Below are 22,800 nucleotides of genomic sequence, written 5' to 3'. Positions count from 1 at the left end.
TTTGAAGCAGTGCTGGTGTCAGCTTGGTTGGTTAGGTCCAACACCAGCTGACTGAGAGGGCTCGTTTCTGGGCTCAGCTCTTGGGTTTGAAGTGCTTTAAATTGCAGACTTGAATTTGGACTTGAATTTAGATATAACCAAAATTTTTATGATATTTTCTGAATTTTCATTACTACTGGAAAGTGGCCCAATTCTGCCCTACATGCATTAGTTGGTGTATTTCTCTGGACTTGTAGAGTGGCCCCCAAACCTCACTTTCGTAAAGAGCTATTGGTAGGATTACACTGTCAAATATTTTGGTCCAAATTCTAATTGGGATGTTGATTTTGAATAATTTCATTTTTATTGCATACGATGCTCTGCAGGCTTTTTCTTTGAGTGCATTCACTGCCATATTAAAGTTTCCCGATGCAGATATGGTCAGACCAAGGTATGTGTAATTTTTAGTGTGTTCAATTATGGTGTTGTTCAGGGTGAATTTATATTTGTGTTTCTGACATCTGTTTTTTTTTTGGGAAAATCATGATTTTAGTTTTTGTGAAATTTACTGCCAGGGCCCAATTATTGCAATATTGCTCTAGAATGTTAAGGTTCTGTTGAAGACCTTCTTTGGTTGGTGATAGAAGTACCAAGTCATCAGCATATAGCAGGTATTTTACCTCTGTGTCAAATAGTGTGAGTCCTGGGGCTGGAGAATGGTCCAACATGTCTGCTAACTCATTGATATAAATGTTGAAAAGATTTGGACTCAAACTGCAGCCTTGTCTCACACCTCGACGTTGTGAAAATAATTATGTTCTTTGGTTTTAGATTTTATTGCACACTTGTTTTCTGTGTACATACATTTTAAAAAGTCATACACCTTACCACCAAGCCCACTTTGGAGAATTTTGTAGAATAGCCCTTCATGCCAAATAGAATCAAATGCTTTTTTAAAGTCAATAAAGAAAGCAAAGATTTTGCCCTCTTTTTTTTGGTGGACGTGTTTATTAATTAGTGTGTGTAAGGTGTATATATGGTCAGTAGTGCGATGGTTAGGGAGAAAGCCAATTTGACATTTACTTATTACATTTTTCTCTTGAAGAAAGGTTTGAATTCTTGAATTCAAAATGCTACAGAAAACCTTTCCCAAGTTGCTGTTTACGCAAATTCCCCTGTAATTATTGGGGTCTGATTTGTCTCCACTTTTGTGGATAGGGGAGATAAGCCCCTGGTTCCAGACATCAGGGAAGCAGCCAGAAGTTAAAACTGTGTTGAACAACTTAAGCACAGCATTTTGCAACTCAGGTGTGCTGTTTTTCAGCATTTCATTTCTGATGTTATCTAGAACACAAGCATTCTTTGATTTGATAGATTTTAGCTTTTCATTTAGTTGTTGTTGGATTTTGGTTGTTTTTAATGACCGATTCAAGGATGTTCAATTTTTCTTGAATTTCTAATTGGTTCTGTTGTAAGTCATTTTGTTGGATGTTTTTGTATAGATTATCAAAATAAGTTTTCAAAATTCCTTCATCTTGAATGGCTAATTCTTGTGGCTTTGTCATGCTTAAATTGTTCCACATGTCCCAGAACTGATGTTGGTCAATTGCACTTTCAATTTCATCAAGTGTCTTGTTGGTATAATTCAATTTCTTGCGTTTTAGTGTATGTTTATACTGTTTCAGAGTTTCAAAGTATTCATATCGTAGATCTGGGTTGTTTTGCTGCTTATGTTTTTCATTTGAAATTTGTCTTAGTTGTTTTCTAATTGTTTTACATTCGTTATCAAACCTTTTTTCAGAAACATTTTGTTTTTTATTTCTGATGTTGCATTTCTTTGGTTTTCTCAAATATGCTTTCAATGCTGCTTTTTGGAAAATGCAATTGATGTTTTGAGTAGCCGAAATGACACCTTCTTTATTGTTTTGGTATTGTGAGTAATTGAAAAACTGTATAGCGTTCATCATTTCATTTGAGTTCAATGTTTCAATGAATCTCTCTGCACTGTTTTGAGCCCATCTGTACGATTGGTTCATGTTGTAGAGTTTATTCGGCTGTTTTTTTTAATGAATATTGCCGGTTAATTTCTTCAGAAACACGTTGATCTGACTGTGATCTGACAATGGTGTCTGTGGTCTGACAGTGAATGCACTAATGGAGGAGGGGTCAATGTCAGTGATGGCATAATCGACTACACTTGTCCCAAGAGCTGAGCAGTAAGTAAACTGACCTAAAGAGTCCCCTCTGATTCTACCATTAAGCATGTACAGGCCTAAGGCTCGACAGAGATGCACTAACTCCTTCCCATTTTTGTTCAGTATTTGGTCAGGACTGTTTCTATTATTCATAATTGGGCTACTGTACAAGGAGGGGTGTCCCAATATGTGGTGGTTACCTCCCGCATCAGTGTAGTCAGGCTCAGAACCTGTTCTTGCATTGAAATCTCCACAAAGAAGCACTTTACCCTCTGCCTGAAATTGAATGATTTCTGTATGGAGATTGTCAAAAAACTGATCATCATAATATGATGAATCTGAAGGAGGAGCATAAGCTGCACATATGTATACATCATTGTCACAATAGATTGTATCTTTGTTAAGTTTTAACCAAATGTGATTAGTACCTTTTTTCATTTCATTCAGTGCTAAGTCCTGCTTATGCCAAATGATGATTCCACCTGAGTCTCGGCCCCGTTTAACATTTTTATGTTTGATTGATGGTAGTAAACTTTCTCTATAGCCTGAGGGACACTGAGTATCTATGTCTCCACGACCCCATGTTTCCAGTAGGATTATGATGTCCTGTCCCTTGATGTTTTTAATCAATTCTGGATTTGTTGTTTTATAACCAAAATGTGAAGAGTACAGGCCCTGGATATTCCAAGAGCTGATAGTTAATGATCTCATTTATAATAAGTGATATTCACTGGTTTGAGTAAAGTACATTGAAAAATAATAATAATAACTATAGTTATATATATATATACAGTGGGGAAAAAAGTATTTAGTCAGCCACCAATTGTGCAAGTTCTCCCACTTAAAAAGATGAGAGAGACCTGTAATTTTCATCATAGGTACACGTCAACTATGACAGACAAAATGAGGGGAAAAAATCCAGAAAATCACATTGTAGGATTTTTTATGAATTTATTTGCAAATTATGGTGGAAAATAAGTATTTGGTCAATAACAAAAGTTTCTCAATACTTTGTTATATACCCTTTGTTGGCAATGACACAGGTCAAACGTTTTCTGTAAGTCTTCACAAGGTTTTCACACACTGTTGCTGGTATTTTGGCCCATTCCTCCATGCAGATCTCCTCTAGAGCAGTGATGTTTTGGGGCTGTCGCTGGGCAACACGGACTTTCAACTCCCTCCAAAGATTTTCTATGGGGTTGAGATCTGGAGACTGGCTAGGCCACTCCAGGACCTTGAAATGCTTCTTACGAAGCCACTCCTTCGTTGCCCGGGCGGTGTGTTTGGGATCATTGTCATGCTGAAAGACCCAGCCACGTTTCATCTTCAATGCCCTTGCTGATGGAAGGAGGATTTCACTCAAAATCACATGATACATGGCCCCATTCATTCTTTCCTTTACACGGATCAGTCGTCCTGGTCCCTTTGCAGAAAAACAGCCCCAAAGCTTGATGTTTCCACCCCCCATGCTTCACAGTAGGTATGGTGTTCTTTGGATGCAACTCATCATTCTTTGTCCTCCAAACACGACAAGTTCTATTTTGGTTTCATCTGACCATATGACATATGACATTCTCCCAATCCTCTTCTGGATCATCCAAATGCACTCTAGCAAACTTCAGACGGGCCTGGACATGTACTGGCTTAAGCAGGGGGACACGTCTGCACTGCAGGATTTGAGTCCCTGGCGGCGTAGTGTGTTACTGATGGTAGGCTTTGTTACTTTGGTCCCAGCTCTCTGCAGGTCATTCACTAGGTCCCCCCGTGTGGTTCTGGGATTTTTGCTCACCGTTCTTGTGATCATTTTGACCCCACGGGGTGAGATCTTGCGTGGAGCCCCAGATCGAGGGAGATTATCAGTGGTCTTGCATGTCTTCCATTTCCTAATAATTGCTCCCACAGTTGATTTCTTCAAACCAAGCTGCTTACCTATTGCAGATTCAGTCTTCCCAGCCTGGTGCAGGTCTACAATTTTGTTTCTGGTGTCCTTTGACAGCTCTTTGGTCTTGGCCATAGTGGAGTTTGGAGTGTGACTGTTTGAGGTTGTGGACAGGTGTCTTTTATACTGATAACAAGTTCAAACAGGTGCCATTAATACAGGTAACGAGTGGAGGACAGAGGAGCCTCTTAAAGAAGAAGTTACAGGTCTGTGAGAGCCAGAAATCTTGCTTGTTTGTAGGTGACCAAATACTTATTTTCCACCATAATTTGCAAATAAATTCATTAAAAATCCTACAATGTGATTTTCTGGATTTTTATTTCTCAATTTGTCTGTCATAGTTGACGTGTACCTATGATGAAAATTACAGGCCTCTCTCATCTTTTTAAGTGGGAGAACTTGCACAATTGGTGGCTGACTAAATACTTTTTTTCCCCACTGTATATATATATATATATATATATATATATATATATATATATATATATATATATATATATATATACATATATATACATACATACATACATACATACATACATACATACATACATACATACATACATACATACATACAGTGGGGAGAACAAGTATTTGATACACTGCCGATTTTGCAGGTTTTCCTACTTACAAAGCATGTAGAGGTCTGTAATTTTAATCATAGGTACACTTCAACTGTGAGAGACGGAATCTAAAACAATAATCCAGAAAATGACATTGTATGATTTTTAAGTAATTAATTTGAATTTTATTGTATGACATAAGTATTTGATCACCTACCAACCAGTAAGAATTCCGGCTCTCACAGACCTGTTAGTTTTTCTTTAAGAAGCCCTCCTGTTCTCCACTCATTACCTGTAGTAACTGCACCTGTTTGAACTCGTTACCTGTATAAAAGACACCTGTCCACACACTCAATCAAACAGACTCCAACCTCTCCACAATGGCCAAGACCAGAGCGCTGTGTAAGGACATCAGGGTTAAAATTGTAGACCTGCACAAGGCTGGGATGGGCTACAGGACAATAGGCAAGCAGCTTGGTGAGAAGGCAACAACTGTTGGCGCAATTATTAGAAAATGGAAGAAGTTCAAGATGACGGTCAATCACCCTCGGTCTGGGGCACCATGCAAGATCTCACCTGTAATAAGCCGTGTCTGGCTCTTCTCTCCTGGGGATGGTGGGGGTACTGTTGTTTCAGAAGGTGGGGCAGGGGGTCTCTGTTGCTGGGGTGATGGGTGTGTGGGTCCCTGCCAAGTGTTTCATCCTTTAGGTCCTTAGCAAAAGTTCTGACACTGTCCTGATCAAGATGTACATTATCGTATAAGTGTTCACATGCCAGAGTGGGATGGTGAGCCATTCTAACGTTGAGCAGTGAGGCACAATCCACAGTGATCTGTTGATTTATTTTGTCGATCAACTGTCCTGGGAAGTATTTTCTTGGTAGGAGGGTGGACACAACTATATTGGTTGTTGGAAACATAGTCTGTGCCCGTTCTGCTACTCTTCTCACTGCCCCAGATACATTTTCACCTTTGGCATGAAGGTCGTTTGTGCCAGTGTGGATGATGATGTTGTCGGGGGTGTCAATCCTGGTCTGACTGAGGAGCTGCATTGCACTGTCAGTTTTAGGACTTATACACCTGGTGTCTAGGGAATAATCTTTCCTGGACTAAGAACTTCCCATTTGAATCAGTAAGGATTGCAGTTGTGGGTGACTGTCTGGGTGGAGCAGACTGGGAGACTGGTATTCTGACCTGGGCTGGAGCAGACTGGGAGGCTGGTTGGCTGACCTGGGCTGGATAAAACTGGGTGGCTGGTTGGCTGACCTGGGCTGGAGCACACTGTACTGGAGTAGACTGGGAAGCAGGTAGGCTGACCTGGTCTAGAGCAGACTGGGACGCTGGTTGGCTGATCTGGGCTTGAGCAGACTGGTAGGCGGGTGCAGTGTCATCAGGCTGTGTGGTGGAGGCCATGCTGGTCTCAGGTTCTGCTTGTGTTGTACCAGGCTGGTGGACATGTTCTCTAGATGCAGAGGACATAATGACTAGCTGCTGGTTGAGGGTGACAATGTACCTCTCTCTCTGCTCTAGCTCCTTTCTTGTTGTGCTCAGATGGTCTCTGAGGTCATCATTTGTCTGACTCAGTTTGTCCATTTTGCTCTCTAATTTAACAATAGATGCTCTGCTCTCCTCCCTGAACTGTTTCATCTCTTATTTTAGTTTATGGACAGTGTCCTCCTCTTGAAGCTTGTTCTCTCTGAGTTCTATGACCTCTGCTTCGACGAGAGAGAGAGTGTTGTGGAAACGTTGCATAGCAGGTGTTCTTGGTGTTGTAGGCATGTCCTTGGCTTTGTCTGCTGCAGGTGAGGTAGGTAGAGGGACACTGAGGGCTTCTTGCTGGGTCACAGAGACCGTTGGGGCCTGCTTTTTTCCATCTCCCTCCTTGACTTGTTCCTCAGTTTCTGAGATGAGTTCAGCTTCTGCTTTTAGGGTAGCAAACATATTCTCAAAAGCCTGGAGGCTTGAATCATTGCCTTCAATACAGTTCCATTATTATATAAGTTTACTGTTTGATACGTGTTGCTCTGGTCAGCTTCTTCAAAAATGCTGATCTGACATCCTTGGCTGATGCCTCTCTTTTTTGAGAAAGGGAAATTGTTGCAAATAACTATTTTCCATATGTGCCCTCTCCATATGTGCCCTCGTTTGATATTAAATATTACATTTGTTCTTATTTTGCAACTGGTAAGATCTGCAAACAGGCATTCATGGTTCTGTCCCATCATCAAACCTTTGAAACTTTTCTTAGCTTTCTCCGTCTGGATGCCTGGTGGGTAAACAATTTCCATAGCAGCGCTGTACACAATGTTGCAATAGAAGCGTTGTTTCTTGTATTATTCTTGTGTCTTTTAGAGGACTGTTTTACTTTGATGTCCTTTGTCTTCTGTCCTTATTTTGTCTTATTTTGTCTTTCTTTTCTTCTGTTAACTAGATATTATTTGTTAGCTAGCTAGCTTCTTCCAGGAGAGTCCCTAGCAACTGCTTAGCAACTGGTAAACAATTCAGCTAGCTAAGATAACTGTAAAATTTTATGATAAATAGTTACTTTTTCAAAAGCCTTTCTTCTTTGTTTGTTGCTTGTTTTGTCTCTTATTCAGTCTTGCAGTTTTCTTTTGTTTTTTTCCGATGTACTTCACTCTAAAAACCATATACATTTCAATATTTGTAGGAGCTCATTTTTTCAGCTGCTGCTGCTCTCTCTCTCTGTCTTTTTCTCGCTCTGTCTTTCTTTCTTTCTTTCTTTCTTTCTTTCTTTCTTTCTTTCTTTCTTTCTTTCTTTCTCTCTCTCTCTCTCTCTCTCTCTCTCTCTCTCTCTCTCTCTCTCTCTCTCTCTCTCTCTCTCTCTCTCTCTCTCTCTCTCTCTCTCTCTCTCTCTCTCTCTCTCTCTCTCTCTCTCTCTCTCTCAGTTCCACTAAAATCTTATCTGTTGTAATGTTGTTTCTTGCTTGATTTTTCATCTTTATCTTTTCACAGTACCCACTGCCCCGCCTCAGAACGTGGCCATCCAATCAGCAACGGCCACCCAGCTGGACGTGACATGGGAGCCTCCTCCATTGGACACTCAGAATGGAGACATCCAGGGATACAAGGTGAAGAGGAGGGTTTCACAAGGATGGAGTTACCATAGAATTCTAATAATTCTAATCATCATTGAAATGTAATGGCAGTTACATGTTTTTGCTTCTCTTTAATCCCAGTGGGATGTAAAGGCTATCTTTGCTGTGAGCTAATATGTGTCTGTTCTCCATATCTCCTCCTCCTTCGCCCTCCAGGTGTACTTCTGGGAGAACCAGCGTAAGAATGAGACGGAGAGGCTGCGCACCCTGTTCCTGCCAGAGGGAGGGGTCAAGCTGAAGAACCTGACTGGATACACCACCTACATGATCAGTGTGGCCCTCTTCAACGCAGCAGGGGACGGGCCCCGGAGCCCCCCGACCAGGGGCCGTACACAACAGGCCGGTAAGGGAGGGACACACACACAGGAGCGGTCTATCTTAAAATGAAAGGAAAGCAATTCTATTGACTCAAATTCAAATTACTCCTCCAACTCCCACAAACCATCCACAGGTTTCTAACTGTGCGCTTTTATACGCTGCACCTAATTGTTGCTGTCAGCATGCCAAGCCAGATATGTGTTAGAAACCACATGGCATAAACATCAGTTCCCTATCAATGACCTCCTTCAGTCTCTTGACTCATCCGCTGGTTCCCTGGACAGTCTGGTTTGGTATAAGATGGTATGAAAATGTTTAGAGGCTGAAAGTCATTTTTTTTCTCTAAGCTCCTTCCTGTGGTTTCTTGGAAATGCTTTGTCTCTGGCTCAGTGTTCTAAATAGCAACAGAAGACAGTCGCCAGATAGTATTTCCCTCCAAATATATTTTTCCCTCCCTTCTGTACAGTCACTGTAGAAATGTGTTTTTCATCCGATCCCCTCGTAAAAAGGAAAATGTTTGCAGTTTTCTGTGTTTGATATCTCAAGCGGGAGGGGGGTGAAAGGGGGGCGGTAGATGCATAGGGGGCTGTAGAACACATAAGCAGGTGACAAGCGTGTTGAGGAGAGGAGATGCACAGGACTGATAGCAGGAGGCTCACCACACAAAAACGCCTGTTTTTCAGAGGGTTACAAATAGTCTCAACAACTTTAGAGAACAGGAGATCTGTGTTCACTGTGCAGTAGTAGTGTCACCAGCTCATCTATGTCACTGTAGCCTATAGGAATATGATGGTATGATGGCTGTCATGGGAATAAATAAATGACACTAAAAACAAACAACATGTCCTAAATAGTTTTTGCTAATACTTTCCAATCTTCAAAATAGAAATCATCACTCAGATTGTCCTGTGTTCTGAGGCCATCATAGGTTGTCCTGGGTTCTGAGGCCATCATAAATAAATTGTCCTGTGTTCTGAGGCCATCATAAAAAGACAATCCAAGATGTAGCACTAATGTTTATGGCCCCTAACCCTTAACATTTGACCCCTGACCTTTGTGTCCTCTGAACCCAGCCCCCAGCGCTCCCAGCTTCATCCACTTCAGTGAGCTGACCACTACGTCAGTCAACGTGTCCTGGGGTGAGCCCACCTACCCCAACGGCATTCTGGAGGGCTACCGGCTGGTCTACGAGCCCTGCACCCCCGTGGACGGTAAGACACCCACCTCGTCATGTCCCACATCTCACCTCACATCTGACACAATTAACATCCATTTCTGAAGATGCATCCCAAATGACACGCTATTTCCTATGTAGTGCACTACTTTTGCCCTATATAGGGAGTAGAGTGTAATTTGGGACACAAGCTGAGTCTCACTGTATGAGGCTAAACATCAGCTAACTTAATAACTACATTGAAAACTATATTTTTCCATTACTGAGTGAGTGGTGGCCATCATTGCCTTTGTTGACACCAAATAGCATGCTGAATCAGTTGATAATGTTGCTATGTTAACCCTTTTAATTGATTTCCCATGTATGTCCCAACAACTGTTGGAGTGTGCCTATGTCAGTTTGTGTGTGTGTATGTATGTGTGTGTTTCATGTTGTTCCAATCCATTCCCTGGGTAATAGCCCCACTCTAAATGTGGTGTGTTTGTCTAGAATCTTCCGTGGCCTGTGCCGACTGTCTTCACTCCCCCTCCCCCCCAGGCGTCAGTAAGATAGTGACGGTGGACGTCAAAGGGGCCCCGTTCTGGATGAAGATCAAGGATCTGGCTGACGGGGTCACCTACAACTTCAGGATCCGGGCCAAGACGTTTACCTACGGGCCTGAGGTGGAGGCTAACATCACCATGGGGCCTGGGGAAGGTTTGTCTACCTCTGGCTGTCTTTGTAGTTCACTGAGGCCCACATTCTAACTTGCAATATGCACACTTAGCTCAACATTCTGTGCAAATCTTCAATTAACATCAATGCAAGGTTTACAAATGTCAGTGTGCTGATCAAATCAAATCAAATCAAATTATATTGGCCACATGCGCCTAATACAACAGGTGTAGACATTACAGTGAAATGCTTACTTACAGCCCTTAACCAACAATGCATTTATTTTTAATAAAAAAAGTAAAATAAAACAACAACAAAAAATTGTTGAGAAAAAAAGAGCAGAAGTAAAATAAAATAACAGTAGGGATAGCGGGGTACCGGTGCAGAGTCAATGTGCGGGGGCACCGGCTAGTTGAGGTAGTTGAGGTAATATGTACATGTGGGTAGAGTGACTATGCATAAATAATTAACAGAGTAGCAGCAGCGTAAAAAGATGGGGTGGGGGTGGGGGGGCAGTGCAAATAGTTCGGGTAGCCATGATTAGCTGTTCAGGAGTCGTATGGCTTGGGGGTAGAAGCTGTTGAGAAGTCTTTTGGACCTAGACTTGGCACTCCGGTACCGCTTGCCGTGCGGTAGCAGAGAGAACAGTCTATGACTAGGGTGGCTGGAGTCTTTGACAATTTTGAGGGCCTTCCTCTGACACCTGGATGGCAGGAAGCTTGGCCCCAGTGATGTACTGGGCCGTACGCACTACCCTCTGTAGTGCCTTGCGGTCGGAGACAGAGCAGTTGCCATACCAGGCGGTGATGCAACCAGTCAGGATGCTCTCGATGGTGCAGCTGTAGAATTTTTTGAGGATCTGAGGACCCATGCCAAATCTTTTCAGTCTCCTGAGGGGGAATAGGCTTTGTCGTGCCCTCTTCACGACTGTCTTGGTGTGTTTGGACCATGATAGTTCATTGGTGATGTGGACACCAAGGAACTTGAAGCTCTCAACCTGTTCCACTACAGCCCCGTAGATGAGAATGGGGGCGTGCTCAGTCCTCTTTTTTTTCCTGTAGTCCACAATCATCTCCTTTGTCTTGGTCACGTTGAGGGAGAGGTTGTTATCCTGGCACCACATGGCCAGGTCTCTGACCTCCTCCCTATAGGCTGTCTCATCGTTGTCGGTGATCAGGCCTACCACTGTTGTGTTGTCGGCAAACTTAATGATGGTGTTGGAGTCGTGCCTGGCCATGCAGTCATGGGTGAACAGGGAGTACAGGAGGGGACTGAGCATGCACCCATGAGGGGCCCCCGTGTTGAGGATCAGTGTGGCAGATGTGTAGTTACCTACCCTTACCACCTGGGGGCGGTCCGTCAGGAAGTCCAGGATCCAGTTGCAGAGGGAGGTGTTTAGTCCCAGGATCCTTAGCTTAGTGATGAGCTTTGAGGGCACTATGGTGTTGAATGCTGAGCTGTAGTCAATGAATAGCATTCTCATGTAGGTGTTCCTCTTGTCCACGTGGGAAAGGGCAGTGTGGAGTGCAATAGAGATTGCATCATCTGTGGATCTGTTGGGGCGGTATGCAAATTGAGTGGGTCTAAGGTTTCTGGGATAATGGTGTTGATGTGAGCCATGGCCAGCCTTTCAAAGCACTTCATGGCTACAGTCGTCAGTGCTACGGGTCGGTAGTCATTTAGGCAGGTTATCTTAGTGTCCTTGGGCACGGGGACTATGGTGGTCTGCTTGAAACATGTTGGTATTACAGACTCAGTCAGGGACATGTTGAAAATGTCAGTGAAGACACTTGCCAGTTGGTTAGCACCTACTCGGAGTACACGTCCTGGTAATCCGTCTGCCCCTGCGGCCTTGTGAATGTTGACCTGCTTAAAAGTCTTACTCACATTGGCTACGGAGAGCGTGATCACATAGTCATCCGGAACAGCTGGTGCTCTCATGCATGCTTCAGTGTTGCTTGCCTCGAAGCGAGCATAGAAGTGGTTTAGCTCGTCTGGAAGTCTTGTGTCACTGGGTAGCTCGCGGCTGTGCTTCCCTTTGTAGTCTGTAATAGTTTTCAAGCCCTGCCACATCCGACGAGCGTCAGAGCCGGTGTAGTACGATTCAATCTTAGTCCTGTACTGACTCTTTGCCTGTTTGATGGTTCGTCTGAGGACATAGCGGGATTTCTTATAAGCATCCGGGTTAGAGTCCCGCTCCTTGAAAGCGGCAGCTCTACCCTTTAGCTCAGTGCGGATGTTGCCTGTAATCCATGGCTTCTGGTCTGGGTATGTACGTACGGTCACTGTGGGGACGACGTCATCGATGCACTTATTGATGAAGCCAGTTAAGATTAGGCACTGAATATGCCATAATATCTTTGAAAGTATATTGAGGCTGCCTGACCCTCAAACCTTTCTCTAACCTTTGACCCCACCTTTGACCCCATGCAGGAGCCCCGGGCCCCCCTGGAGAGCCCTTCATCTCCCGGTACGGCTCGGCTCTAACCATCCACTGGGCCAACGGTGACCCCGGGAGGTCGCCTATCACACGCTACGTCATCGAGGCCAGACCCTCAGGTATATACACCCAACACGTGACATACTGGACTCCACTGCTTGACGTATTCCTTTTAGCTTCTCGTGGAACAAAGAGCCTCAGCAGTGCATCTGCAGTGAACCCTGTCCATGTTCACATACTGGACACTTCCAGATTGATCCACAGTTCACATTCTTTCCAATCATGCAATCTCTTAGCCCGGCCTCATACTTGCTTGGACAGGAATGATCTGACTAAGAATAGAGTGTCAATGTGGTTCCACAGATGGTGATGCTCACTCTCTATTATTTTAATGGAGTATTGATTGAGGTGCAGCAGAGCTTGAGACGTAGTGTCAGGTTTAATCTGTGATTGGGAAAGGGGGTAAAGGGGGATACCTAGTTAGTTGCACAACTGAATGCATTCAACTGAAATGTGTCTTCCGAATTTAACCTAACTCCTCTGAATCAGAGAGGTGCGGGGGGCTGCCTTAATTGATGCCCACGTCATCGATGCACGGGGATTGACAGCCGTACAGAGGGAATAAAGGGAGGCACAGAGGGAGGGATGGATTACACTACCAGTTTCTTAAAGGACAGGGGAAGAGGGGGACAGGGAGTTGGGGGGTACTAAGTCCCAGAGGTTGAGAGTATGGGACTGACTGACATGGTGGGAAACCCCTGTAGGCAGCAGCGGCTTAGCCTGGTATGGATTACATTGATCTCCCTAGAGCAGGGGTATTCAACCTTATGGTTTTCTGTCATAGTCAGGAAAAACTGCTGGCGCACTACACATTCAATTGATCCTTCATATCTTCACTTCTTCACTACTGATAGAAACGTTAAATGAACTCTTGGTGTTGGCTGATGTTCTTGAGCACTCCATAAACGCTGTCAAACTCCAAATAATAGTTATGTTTATTAGCACTTATGGATTCTGGCAGCCATTATAAAAGCAAACATTAAACATCCCATTATAGTCCCTCTTGTGAATCATACCTTCCCACATTTTGTATCCTTATTTATACCTCTCAAAGACCAGAGAGCCCCATACAGATTATGGGAGATGTAAAATGTATCAATTGCGTAATGTGTATTGTGGTATGAGTTACCTTGGACATTGTCAGATTGTTTTCATACCATAGGTTTTTAAACAAGCTTTTATATCAATGAGCCTCGTTTACCACTCTGTTTTGTCATGTCTGATTACTACTCATCCAAATACCTTCTTCTGCTACTACTTCTACTCTGCCAACAGATGAGGGCTTGTGGGATATCTTGATCAAGGACATCCCAAAGGAAGTAACATCATACACCTTCAACATGGACATTCTGAAGCAAGGGGTTAGTTATGACTTCCGGGTCATTGGAGTGAACGACTACGGCTACGGGTCTCCTAGCCCACCCTCAACCTCCATATCTGGTGAGTTATTTCATATATCTACATTATGTCCCAGATGTCACCCTATTCCCTAGTACACTACTTCTGGCCAGTGCTCATAGGGGTGCCATTTGGGACACGCACTAGTCATTGAGCTTAAGGTTTTCATGTTAATCAATGACAATCTTACTTCATTATATAGAATATAAGACTAATCAGCATAACACAAATATCGCACAAACAGTCATTTTCAGACGCTACCTTTGCATTTGTGCTCCCTGCCCTGTCCTTGTGTTTAGTCCCGCTGTTATATGTGCTCTTCTCCTCCAGCCAAAAAGGTGGCGCCATTCTATGAGGAGTGGTGGTTCCTGGTGGTGGTGGCCCTGGTAGGTCTCATCTTCATCCTCCTTCTGGTCTTCATCCTCATCATCAGAGGACAGAGCAAGAAGTACGCCAAGAAATCTGACTCAGGTGAGCGGCAGAGACAAAGATGTCATCGACATGATATTACTAGGCAACAAGGTCCTTGTTATGGTTAGGTTATCGGTAGTATGGAGAGATGGAGGGAGGGAGGGAGGGAGGGAGAGATAGAGAGAGAGAGACAGCTGTAGAATAGTAGAGGACCTACAGTATCTAGTCTGCTCCTCTCTGACATCAACGGGTCTCTAGTTGTGCAGTCTGCTCCTCTCTGACATCAGCAGGTATCTAGTTGTGAAGTCTGCTCCTCTCTGACATCAGTGGGTATCTAGTTGTGCAGTCTGCTCCTCTCTGACATCAGCAGGTATCTAGTTGTGCAGTCTGCTCCACTCTGACATCAGCAGGTATCTAGTTGTGCAGTCTGCTCCTCTCTGACATCAGCAGGTATCTAGTTGTGCAGTCTGCTCCTCTCTGACATCAGCAGGTATCTAGTTGTGCAGTCTGCTCCACTCTGACATCAGCAGGTATCTAGTTGTGCAGTCTGCTCAGGCTGGGGACAACGTTTCTGACAGACGAAGCACAAGAGGTCCTTTCTCCTCTTGTCTTCCTTCTCTGCTCTCTACAGACCCCCTGTAACCCCCCTCATGGAATACTGGACCAGTCCAAGTTAACAGATCAGTTTATTATAGTGACTAAATGTTTTGCAGAATGACCCCAGATGCCTTTGGAGGGTCTGGTATGTCAGGGGGGTAGTTGATGTTTGGACCCTTGCCTTCTCGTAGATTCCTACTTCACTCGTAGGCAGGGACTATATTCTCATACTGTAGACCCAGGCCCAATGGAGTCTGCTGATCAAAGCTCTCGCTAAGAAGGGGGAGGGTAGGTCAGAGGGTAGGTCAGAGAAGTAACAACACAAATCAGTTTCAGATCAGCGTCTTTACATCAACATCAGCTGATAAGGCAATTTACCTAGACTTTGTGGGTTTTAGTTTAGGTTTAAAGGCTGTGTTTTTGTTGAATCTTGTGGAGTCTATCATCAATGTTTAGATGCCTGGCTTCACTCGCCAAATATAGTTGTGATGACATTCTGGAATCACTCCAGTCACTCCTCTAGTTTCTATGGAATTCAGTAGTAACAGTAGTAGTGGTAGAGTACATAACATCCATCCATGATTCATCCTCTAGTGTTTCTATACAACTCAAATGGCACCCTATTCCCTATGTAGTGCACTACTTTTGACCAGGGCCTATATAGGGAATATGGAGCCATTTGGGACACAGCCATACAGTAGTAACAGTACTAGAGTGGGCTACATGACATACAGCATTACTAACCCTTACCTGCCTGCCCGTCTGTCCCTCTGGCCTGTGGTCACACAGTGTCTCCCTATGTGTGTTCATCAGGGAACAACTCTAACTGTAACGCCCTGACCCATGGAGATATGGTCAGCCTGGACGAGGGACGATTCCCCACCCTGGAACTCAACAACCGACGACTGTCTGTCAAGAACTCCTTCTGCCGTAAGAACGGTGTCTATACCAGGTCAGTAACCAGCTATGGCCACACCAAGAACATGTCTCCAGCTATGGCCACACCAAGAACATGTCTCTAGCATATCCCACAAGCCCTTTAATAGGACTATGTGTGTTTGGATTCCATGTTAAAGATACAATCTGTAACTTGTATTTATATTTTCTTATAAATGTATTGTCCTTGCACTATTTTGTAAGCTGAGGGGTTGGGTCTCGGCATTAGGGCTGGGACAATACCAGTTTTGCAATACTCGTTAGTATCGTGGCAAGGAAACAAAACATGAAATACATACTTCTTTAGGAAAACAGCCTTAATGTTGGAAACAAACATCATCATGTTGTCATCCAGAGTCAAATGTATGTATTTTCCAAGCTACAGCACACCATTTTTTACATACAGCAGGTTTTTAAAGGATCAAAGAGTTTAGTCTGCTTCGTGTTTTCATTTTTGCCATGGAAATAATATTGCGATACTGGTATCGTCCCAGCTCTACTCGGCATGTAAACAAATGTCTTTGCAGTAACTTGAGTTGACACTTTTACTCATTGCACCTTTAACTTGACTGGTTTAAATATGTTTTTGATAGTACTGCATACCCATGCAAATATATCCTCCAAATACCGGCTTCTCTGGCATTATAACTTAAATGTGTACCAGAAATATACCAGGAATATGCCATCCTTAGGATGTTGTTCTATTACTCCACACAATGTCACATGTACTTTTGTTCTAGCAGTAGAAGGAGGAGGTTGAAGATCCTCACCTTTTCCTAGAGAGAGAGACAAAGGATTGAAACGGTTGCTTTATTGGAGGTTGAAGATCCTCAGTATTTCCTAGAGAGAGAGAGAGGATTGAAACAGTTGCTTTATTGTTTTATTTGAGCCATTGTGTTTACATCTTCAGTGATAACCAGTGGTGGATTTTCTTGTTTGTTAAATTTACGGATAGCCAGGGGCATGCTCCAACACTCAGACATCATTTACAAACGAAGCATGTGTTTAGTGAGTCTGCCAGATCAGAGGCAGTAGGGATGACCAGGGATGTTCTCTTGATAAGTGTGTGAATTATAATAAGTGTTATTGAAGTGTTGTGGTTGCAGGTTCACTTGGCACATCTAAAGCCTTTTCTTTTGGGGTGTTGCTATATGCCACCAAGTGCTAACAGTCAGTATCGAAATAATATGTGTGAAATGCTTGGTAGTGTATGTGAAGTAAACAGAGAGGTCTACTTTCTTGGGGACCTGAATATTGACTGGCTGACTTACTGCAAATTAAGAAATTATGTGACTAAACTCAACAAAAAGAAAAAGAAACTGTATTATGAAGCCAAGATCAATGATATAAAGAATGATGGAAAAACATTTTTGGAGTGCTTTAAATTATGGGCAGAAAGACAAATTCAACTCCATCGTTCATCGAATCAGATGCCTTATTCATCACAAAACCATACGATGTTGCCAATTATTTTAATGATTACTTCATTGGCAAAGTGGGCAAACTTAGGCAGAAAATGCCAACAATGAACAGTAAGACATCGTATTAATGCAAAAAAAAACAAATAATGAAAGAAAAGCATTGCAAGTTTGAATTTTGTAAAGTTAGTGTGAGAGAGGTGGAAAAATAGTTATCAATCAATAATGACAAACCTCCTGGCATTGACAACTTAGATGGAAAGCTACTGAGGATGGTAGCTGACTCTATAGCCATCCTGTCTGTCATATCTTTAATCTGAGCCTAGAGGAAAGTCTTTGTCCTCAGGCCTGGAGGGAAGCCAAAGTAATTCCGCTACCCCAGAGTGGTAAAGCGGCTTTTACTGGTTCTAACAGCAGACCTATAAGCTTGTTGCCAGCTCTTAGCAAACTGTTGGAAAAAATGGTGTTTGACCAAATACAATGCTATTTCTCTGTGAACAAATTAACAACAGACTTTCAGCATGCTTATAGAGAAGGGCACTCAACATGTACAGCACTGACAAAAATGACTGATGATTGGTTGAAATAACTTGATAATAAGAAGATTGTGGGAGCTGTACTGCTAGATTTCAGTGCAGCCTTTGATATTATTGACCATAACCTGTTGTTGAATAAACATATGTGTTATGGCTTTTCAACCTATGCCATATCGTGGATTCAGAGCTATCTATCTAATAGAACTCAAAGGGTTTTCTTTAATGGAAGCTTCTCTAATGTCAAACATGTAAAGTGTGGTGTACCGCAGGGCAGCTCTCTAGGCCCTGTACTCTTTTCTATTTTTACCAATGACCTGCCACTGGCATTAAACAAAGCCTGTGTGTCCATGTATGCTGATGATTCAACCATATATACACATCAGCAAGCACAGCTAATGAATCCACTGAAACCCTTAACAAAGAGTTGCAGTCTGTTTTGGAATGGGTGGCCAGTAATAAACTGGTCCTGAACATCTCTATAACTAAGAGCATTGTATTTATACAAATCATTCCCTAAGATCTAGACCTAGCTGAATCTGGTAATGAATGGTGTGGCTGTTGAACAAGTTGAGGAGACTAACGTACTTGGCGTTACCTTAGATTGTAAACTGTAATGGTCAAAACATATAGATTCAATGGTTGTAAAGATGGGGAGAGGTCTGTCCGTAATAAAGAGATGCTCTGCTTTTTTGACACCACACTCCAAAAAGCAAGTTCTGCAGGGTCTAGTTTTGTCTAATCTTGATTATGGTCAAGTGCTGCAAATAAATATCTAGTTAAGCTGCAGCTGGCCCAGAACAGAGCGGCACGTCTTGCTCTTCATTGTAATAAGAGGGCTGATATAAATACTATGCATGCCAGTCTCTCTTGGCTAAGAGTTGAGGAGAGACTGACTGCATCACTTCTTCTTTTTATAAGAAACATGAATGTGTTGAAAATCCCAAATTGTTTGCATAGTCAACTTAAACACAGCTCTGACACACACACTTACCCCACCAGACATGCCACCAGGGGTATTTTCACAGTCCCAAAAATACAGAACAAATTCAAGAAACCATACAGTATTATATAGAGCCATTATTGCATGGAACTCCGTTCCATCTCATATTGCTCAAATAAACAGCAAACCTGGTTTAAAAAAACAGATAAAACAACACCTCACGGCACAACGCCTCTCCCCTATTTGACCTAGATAGTTAGTGTGTATGTATTGATATGTAGTCTGCGTGTGCCTTTAAAAAAATGTTTTATATAGTTCTGTCCTTCAGCTATTATTTTCTATTAATGTTCTGTATTATGTCATGTTTCATGTTTTGTGTGGACCCCAGGAAGAGTAGCTGCTGCTTTTGCAACAGCTAATGGGGATCCTAATAAAATACCAATACCAGATCAGACTGCAGAGTGGGGAATGTGAAGGGATGAGGTTACAGATTCATGACTTGTTAAGGCCAACAGCAGACAGACAGCAGAATTGGGCCGGTCTGGGCCGGGCTCTAATCCCACATGCTCATCAATTCCTGCAACGGCTCCTGGAAGACGGATGTTAGGGTTGTCCAGACTCCAGGCAGCCGGGACATGACAGGGGAGATAACAGGGGAACAGAAAGACCAGACCAGATTCAGATTCAGAGTGTTAGATACTACTGCACTGTTGGAGCTAGGAACACAAGCATTTCGCTACACCCACAATAACATCTGCTAAATAGGTGTATGTGACCAATACAATTAGATTTGATTTGATAATAGTCACATGTACAGGGTTGCAGGTGTGATTGCAGGGTGCAGTGAAAATCTTAGGCTCCGAGCTCCAACATGCAGGACTAAATGAAATAAAATAATGACAATGGTAATAAAAACAACAACAATAGAACTAGCACTATATACATGATAACTGTAGCAGTGATGATGAAATACATGTCCATTGGGGTGGAGGCAGAGTAAAGACTGTTGAGGGGTGGGTGTGGGGGGGGGATAGCTCAACATGATCTTATCTGGAGGAGCAAGGTGAGAGATGTAGGTTTGCAGCTTGTATCGCTTCGCTTATCAAACAATGCTGTCCTTCATTAGTGACTGTTTGTCCTCCTCTATCTAGAACAGCTGTCTGCAACGTCACAGGGGAGGAGGTTCTAGGATCAAGGATTTACTAACTACCGTCTCTGGGCCAAATGAACCGCTCCCCTTCTATGGGCCAAATGAACCCCTCCCCTTCTCTGGGCCAAATGAACCCCTCCCCTTCTCTGGGCCAAATGAACCCCTCCCCTTCTATGGGCCAAATGAACCCCTCCCCTTCTATGGGCCAAATGAACCCCTCCCCTTCCGAAAGATGCCCACGTGAAATCATGATTCGTCCAAATAATCAGCGATGCAAAAACCACCGCAGTGGTAGAATTGTTCCTCATAACCCTCATATCCTATTTTAATGTTTCGTCTTTCATAACCTAGACACAGTGGAGATAGAAAATGACAATAATATGTTAGCTTTCCATTGTGTGCGTTTCACTCCTGCATCCAAGTTTAAGTGTATTAAATGTAGTCTTGTTATAAATTATTAACATTATTAGATGTAATTAAAATGCAGCTCTCTCCGTGATTTCCCTAAAGGGTTTTGTGGTTTAGTTAAAATTTGTCAGCACCACGCTCATGATATAAAAAAAAAACGCCCCCCTCCTCCAAATCTCTTTCTCATGAAAGTTTCAAACGTTTACTTAAACGTTGGGATTTAGGAATGCACTCAATCAAAAATCGAAATATTTGTGGAAAAAATAAGGTTGGTTTTGGACCGTAGACCTGAACAGTTGTAAGTAGATATTCCATTGGCAGGGCCTTCAGCGACAGTGTGGCCTGAGAAAGACAGAGAGAGGAGAGAGAGAGAGAGGAGAGAGAGATCGATAGAGGCTCTCCCTGCCAAACCAACCAGGGTCAATCAGCAAAAACAGATATCTGATTGTTTAACAGGCTTATAGTGACAGAGGGAGGAAAATGTGGAGGAACTTATGCAGAATGCAAAGCCATCTTTGTTTTGAGAGAGCTGTTCTGAGAGCACCACTTGTGGGTGTTGTGAGGTCTCTCTCTTTCCCCTTCTCTCTCATAACTCAAGCATTCTCAATACCTCCCCTAGACCATGCCCACTAACATTACATATGTTCACTCACTCCATACTCATAAATACCCCCTCTCACTCCACTCCCCATAAATACCCTCTCTCACTCCATACTCATAAATACCCTCTCTCACACGTATCTTTGAATGGGGAGGTTTCTAAAGTGTCACCCACGCTCCCTGAAACATGGCTGTTGACTCTTAAATGGATCTCATGATTCAAATGGATGTTGATAACCTTTACAATAAAGCGAACACAACCTGAGCCTTCCTATCTGAGACTGTGTTGGGATTTCTGCCTATACAGTGAGCTCCTCCACTCTACAAGGGTTGAATTTATGAGTCGGTCACAAGGCTAACTGTGCGTGCCATTCCACAGGCAGCCCACATAGTGTTTCATCAGAAGAGATTATTCATCTCAGGGGATACTGACAGCAGGCAGGCTGGGATCTCATTGCTGTCCCATGATCCTGATAATAAACTCACCCCGCTCCCTCTCCATACCCAACAGTGCCCACAGTGACCGTACATACATACCCCAACCAGAAGCCATGGAATACAGGCAACATCCGCACTGAGCTAAACCACTACCCAAACAAACACTGCCAGGTGTCTCCGTCAAATACTATCTTCTCTATCCCTTTCTATAGTGAGAAATGCCTGGAGAAAGTTCGGTACATTTGACTGATCAGTGTATATCTTTCAGCTTTTCCTGGTTCCTTTCATACAGTTTCTCTGTCCTGTCACTCTGGTGTGTGAATGCGATTTCTCAGTGATTTAATGCAAGTTGTTTATGAAGAGGGTACTAGAGTTGCTTTATTACTTTATCTTATTAGTGTAACTCATTTGAATGCCAAGGTTGTGCATTAGCCAGCGACTGATAGGACTGCCAATGGCTCTGTTCTTGCCATAGAAAGGTAATTACAATGTTATGCTATGTAATTATACACTAAGTGTACAAAACAGTAAGAACACCTTCCTAATATTGAGTTGCACCCCCCTAAGCCTTCAGAAGAGCCTCAATTCGTCGGGCATTCACTCTACAAGGTGTCGAAAGCGTTCCACAGGGATGCTGGCCCATGTTGACTCCAACGCTTCCCACAGTTGTGTCAAGTTGGCTGGATGTCCTTTGGGTAGTGGACCATTATTGAGACACACTGGAAACTGTTGAGTGTGAAAAATCCAGCAGCGTTGCAGTTCTTGACACACTCAAACCGGTGTACCTGGCACCTACTACCATACGCTGTTCAAAGGCACTTAAATATTTTTTCTTGTCCATTCGCCCTCTGAATGGCACACATACACAATGCATATCTCATTTGTTTCAGGGCTTAAAAATCCTTCTTAATAAGGATCAGACCCTTTTTTTTTCAATTTACGCCCAAAATGACATAACCAAATCTAACTGCCTGTAGCTCAGGACCTGAAGCAAGGATATGCATATTCTTGATATCATTTGAAAGGAAACACTTTTTGGAAATGTGAAATAAATGTAGGAGAATATAACACATTAGATCTGGTAAAAGATAATACAAACAAAAAAACATGCGTTTTCATCTTTGAAAAGCAAGAGAAAGGCCAGACAATGGTGTAGGATTCTAGGTATTATTTAGATGTTGTCCAGAAGATGGCAGCAGTGTGTGTGCAAATTTTCAGACTCATCCAGTGAAGAATTACATCACTTCACAATATATTGTATTAAGTCTGCCAGGAGTTTTCCCAAATGTACTGAATTGGTAAATGTATACATTTTCATTTACATAACTATAGAGAACATACAAAAATGCTGTGGTAATAAAACATTTAAGTTTACACACTCCCAGGAATGTCATACATGATGGATCATTAGGTTCCCTACAGAAAATACACTAACCTTCAAACCTCTAGATGGCCGGGCGGGGGTTGGTGTGGAGCCAGAGACAGCAGTGGGGTCAAACGGTTGAACCCAGTTCCTACATTTGAATATAAAA

The 22,800-nt window shown here is 42.9% G+C and overlaps 1 protein-coding gene across 1 annotated transcript in view; it reads left to right on the top strand.

Annotated features, from left to right (window-relative positions):
• Positions 1–22,800, top strand: part of LOC121577743 (protein sidekick-2-like) — a 242,162-nt gene that overhangs the window by 205,436 nt on the left and 13,926 nt on the right. The window contains exons 35-42 of the mRNA XM_045207986.1: positions 7,648–7,763; positions 7,947–8,133; positions 9,182–9,319; positions 9,772–9,978; positions 12,370–12,495; positions 13,712–13,876; positions 14,165–14,305; positions 15,656–15,794. Of these exons, the coding sequence (XP_045063921.1) occupies positions 7,648–7,763; positions 7,947–8,133; positions 9,182–9,319; positions 9,772–9,978; positions 12,370–12,495; positions 13,712–13,876; positions 14,165–14,305; positions 15,656–15,794 (1,219 nt within the window). The remainder of the gene's footprint in view (positions 1–7,647; positions 7,764–7,946; positions 8,134–9,181; positions 9,320–9,771; positions 9,979–12,369; positions 12,496–13,711; positions 13,877–14,164; positions 14,306–15,655; positions 15,795–22,800) is intronic.

Source organism: Coregonus clupeaformis, chromosome 1 (assembly GCF_020615455.1).
Source record: "Coregonus clupeaformis isolate EN_2021a chromosome 1, ASM2061545v1, whole genome shotgun sequence".
NCBI classification, from domain to species: domain Eukaryota; kingdom Metazoa; phylum Chordata; class Actinopteri; order Salmoniformes; family Salmonidae; genus Coregonus; species Coregonus clupeaformis.
Note: the sequence above shows the minus strand (reverse complement) of the source record. Positions and strands in the feature narration are given on the sequence as shown.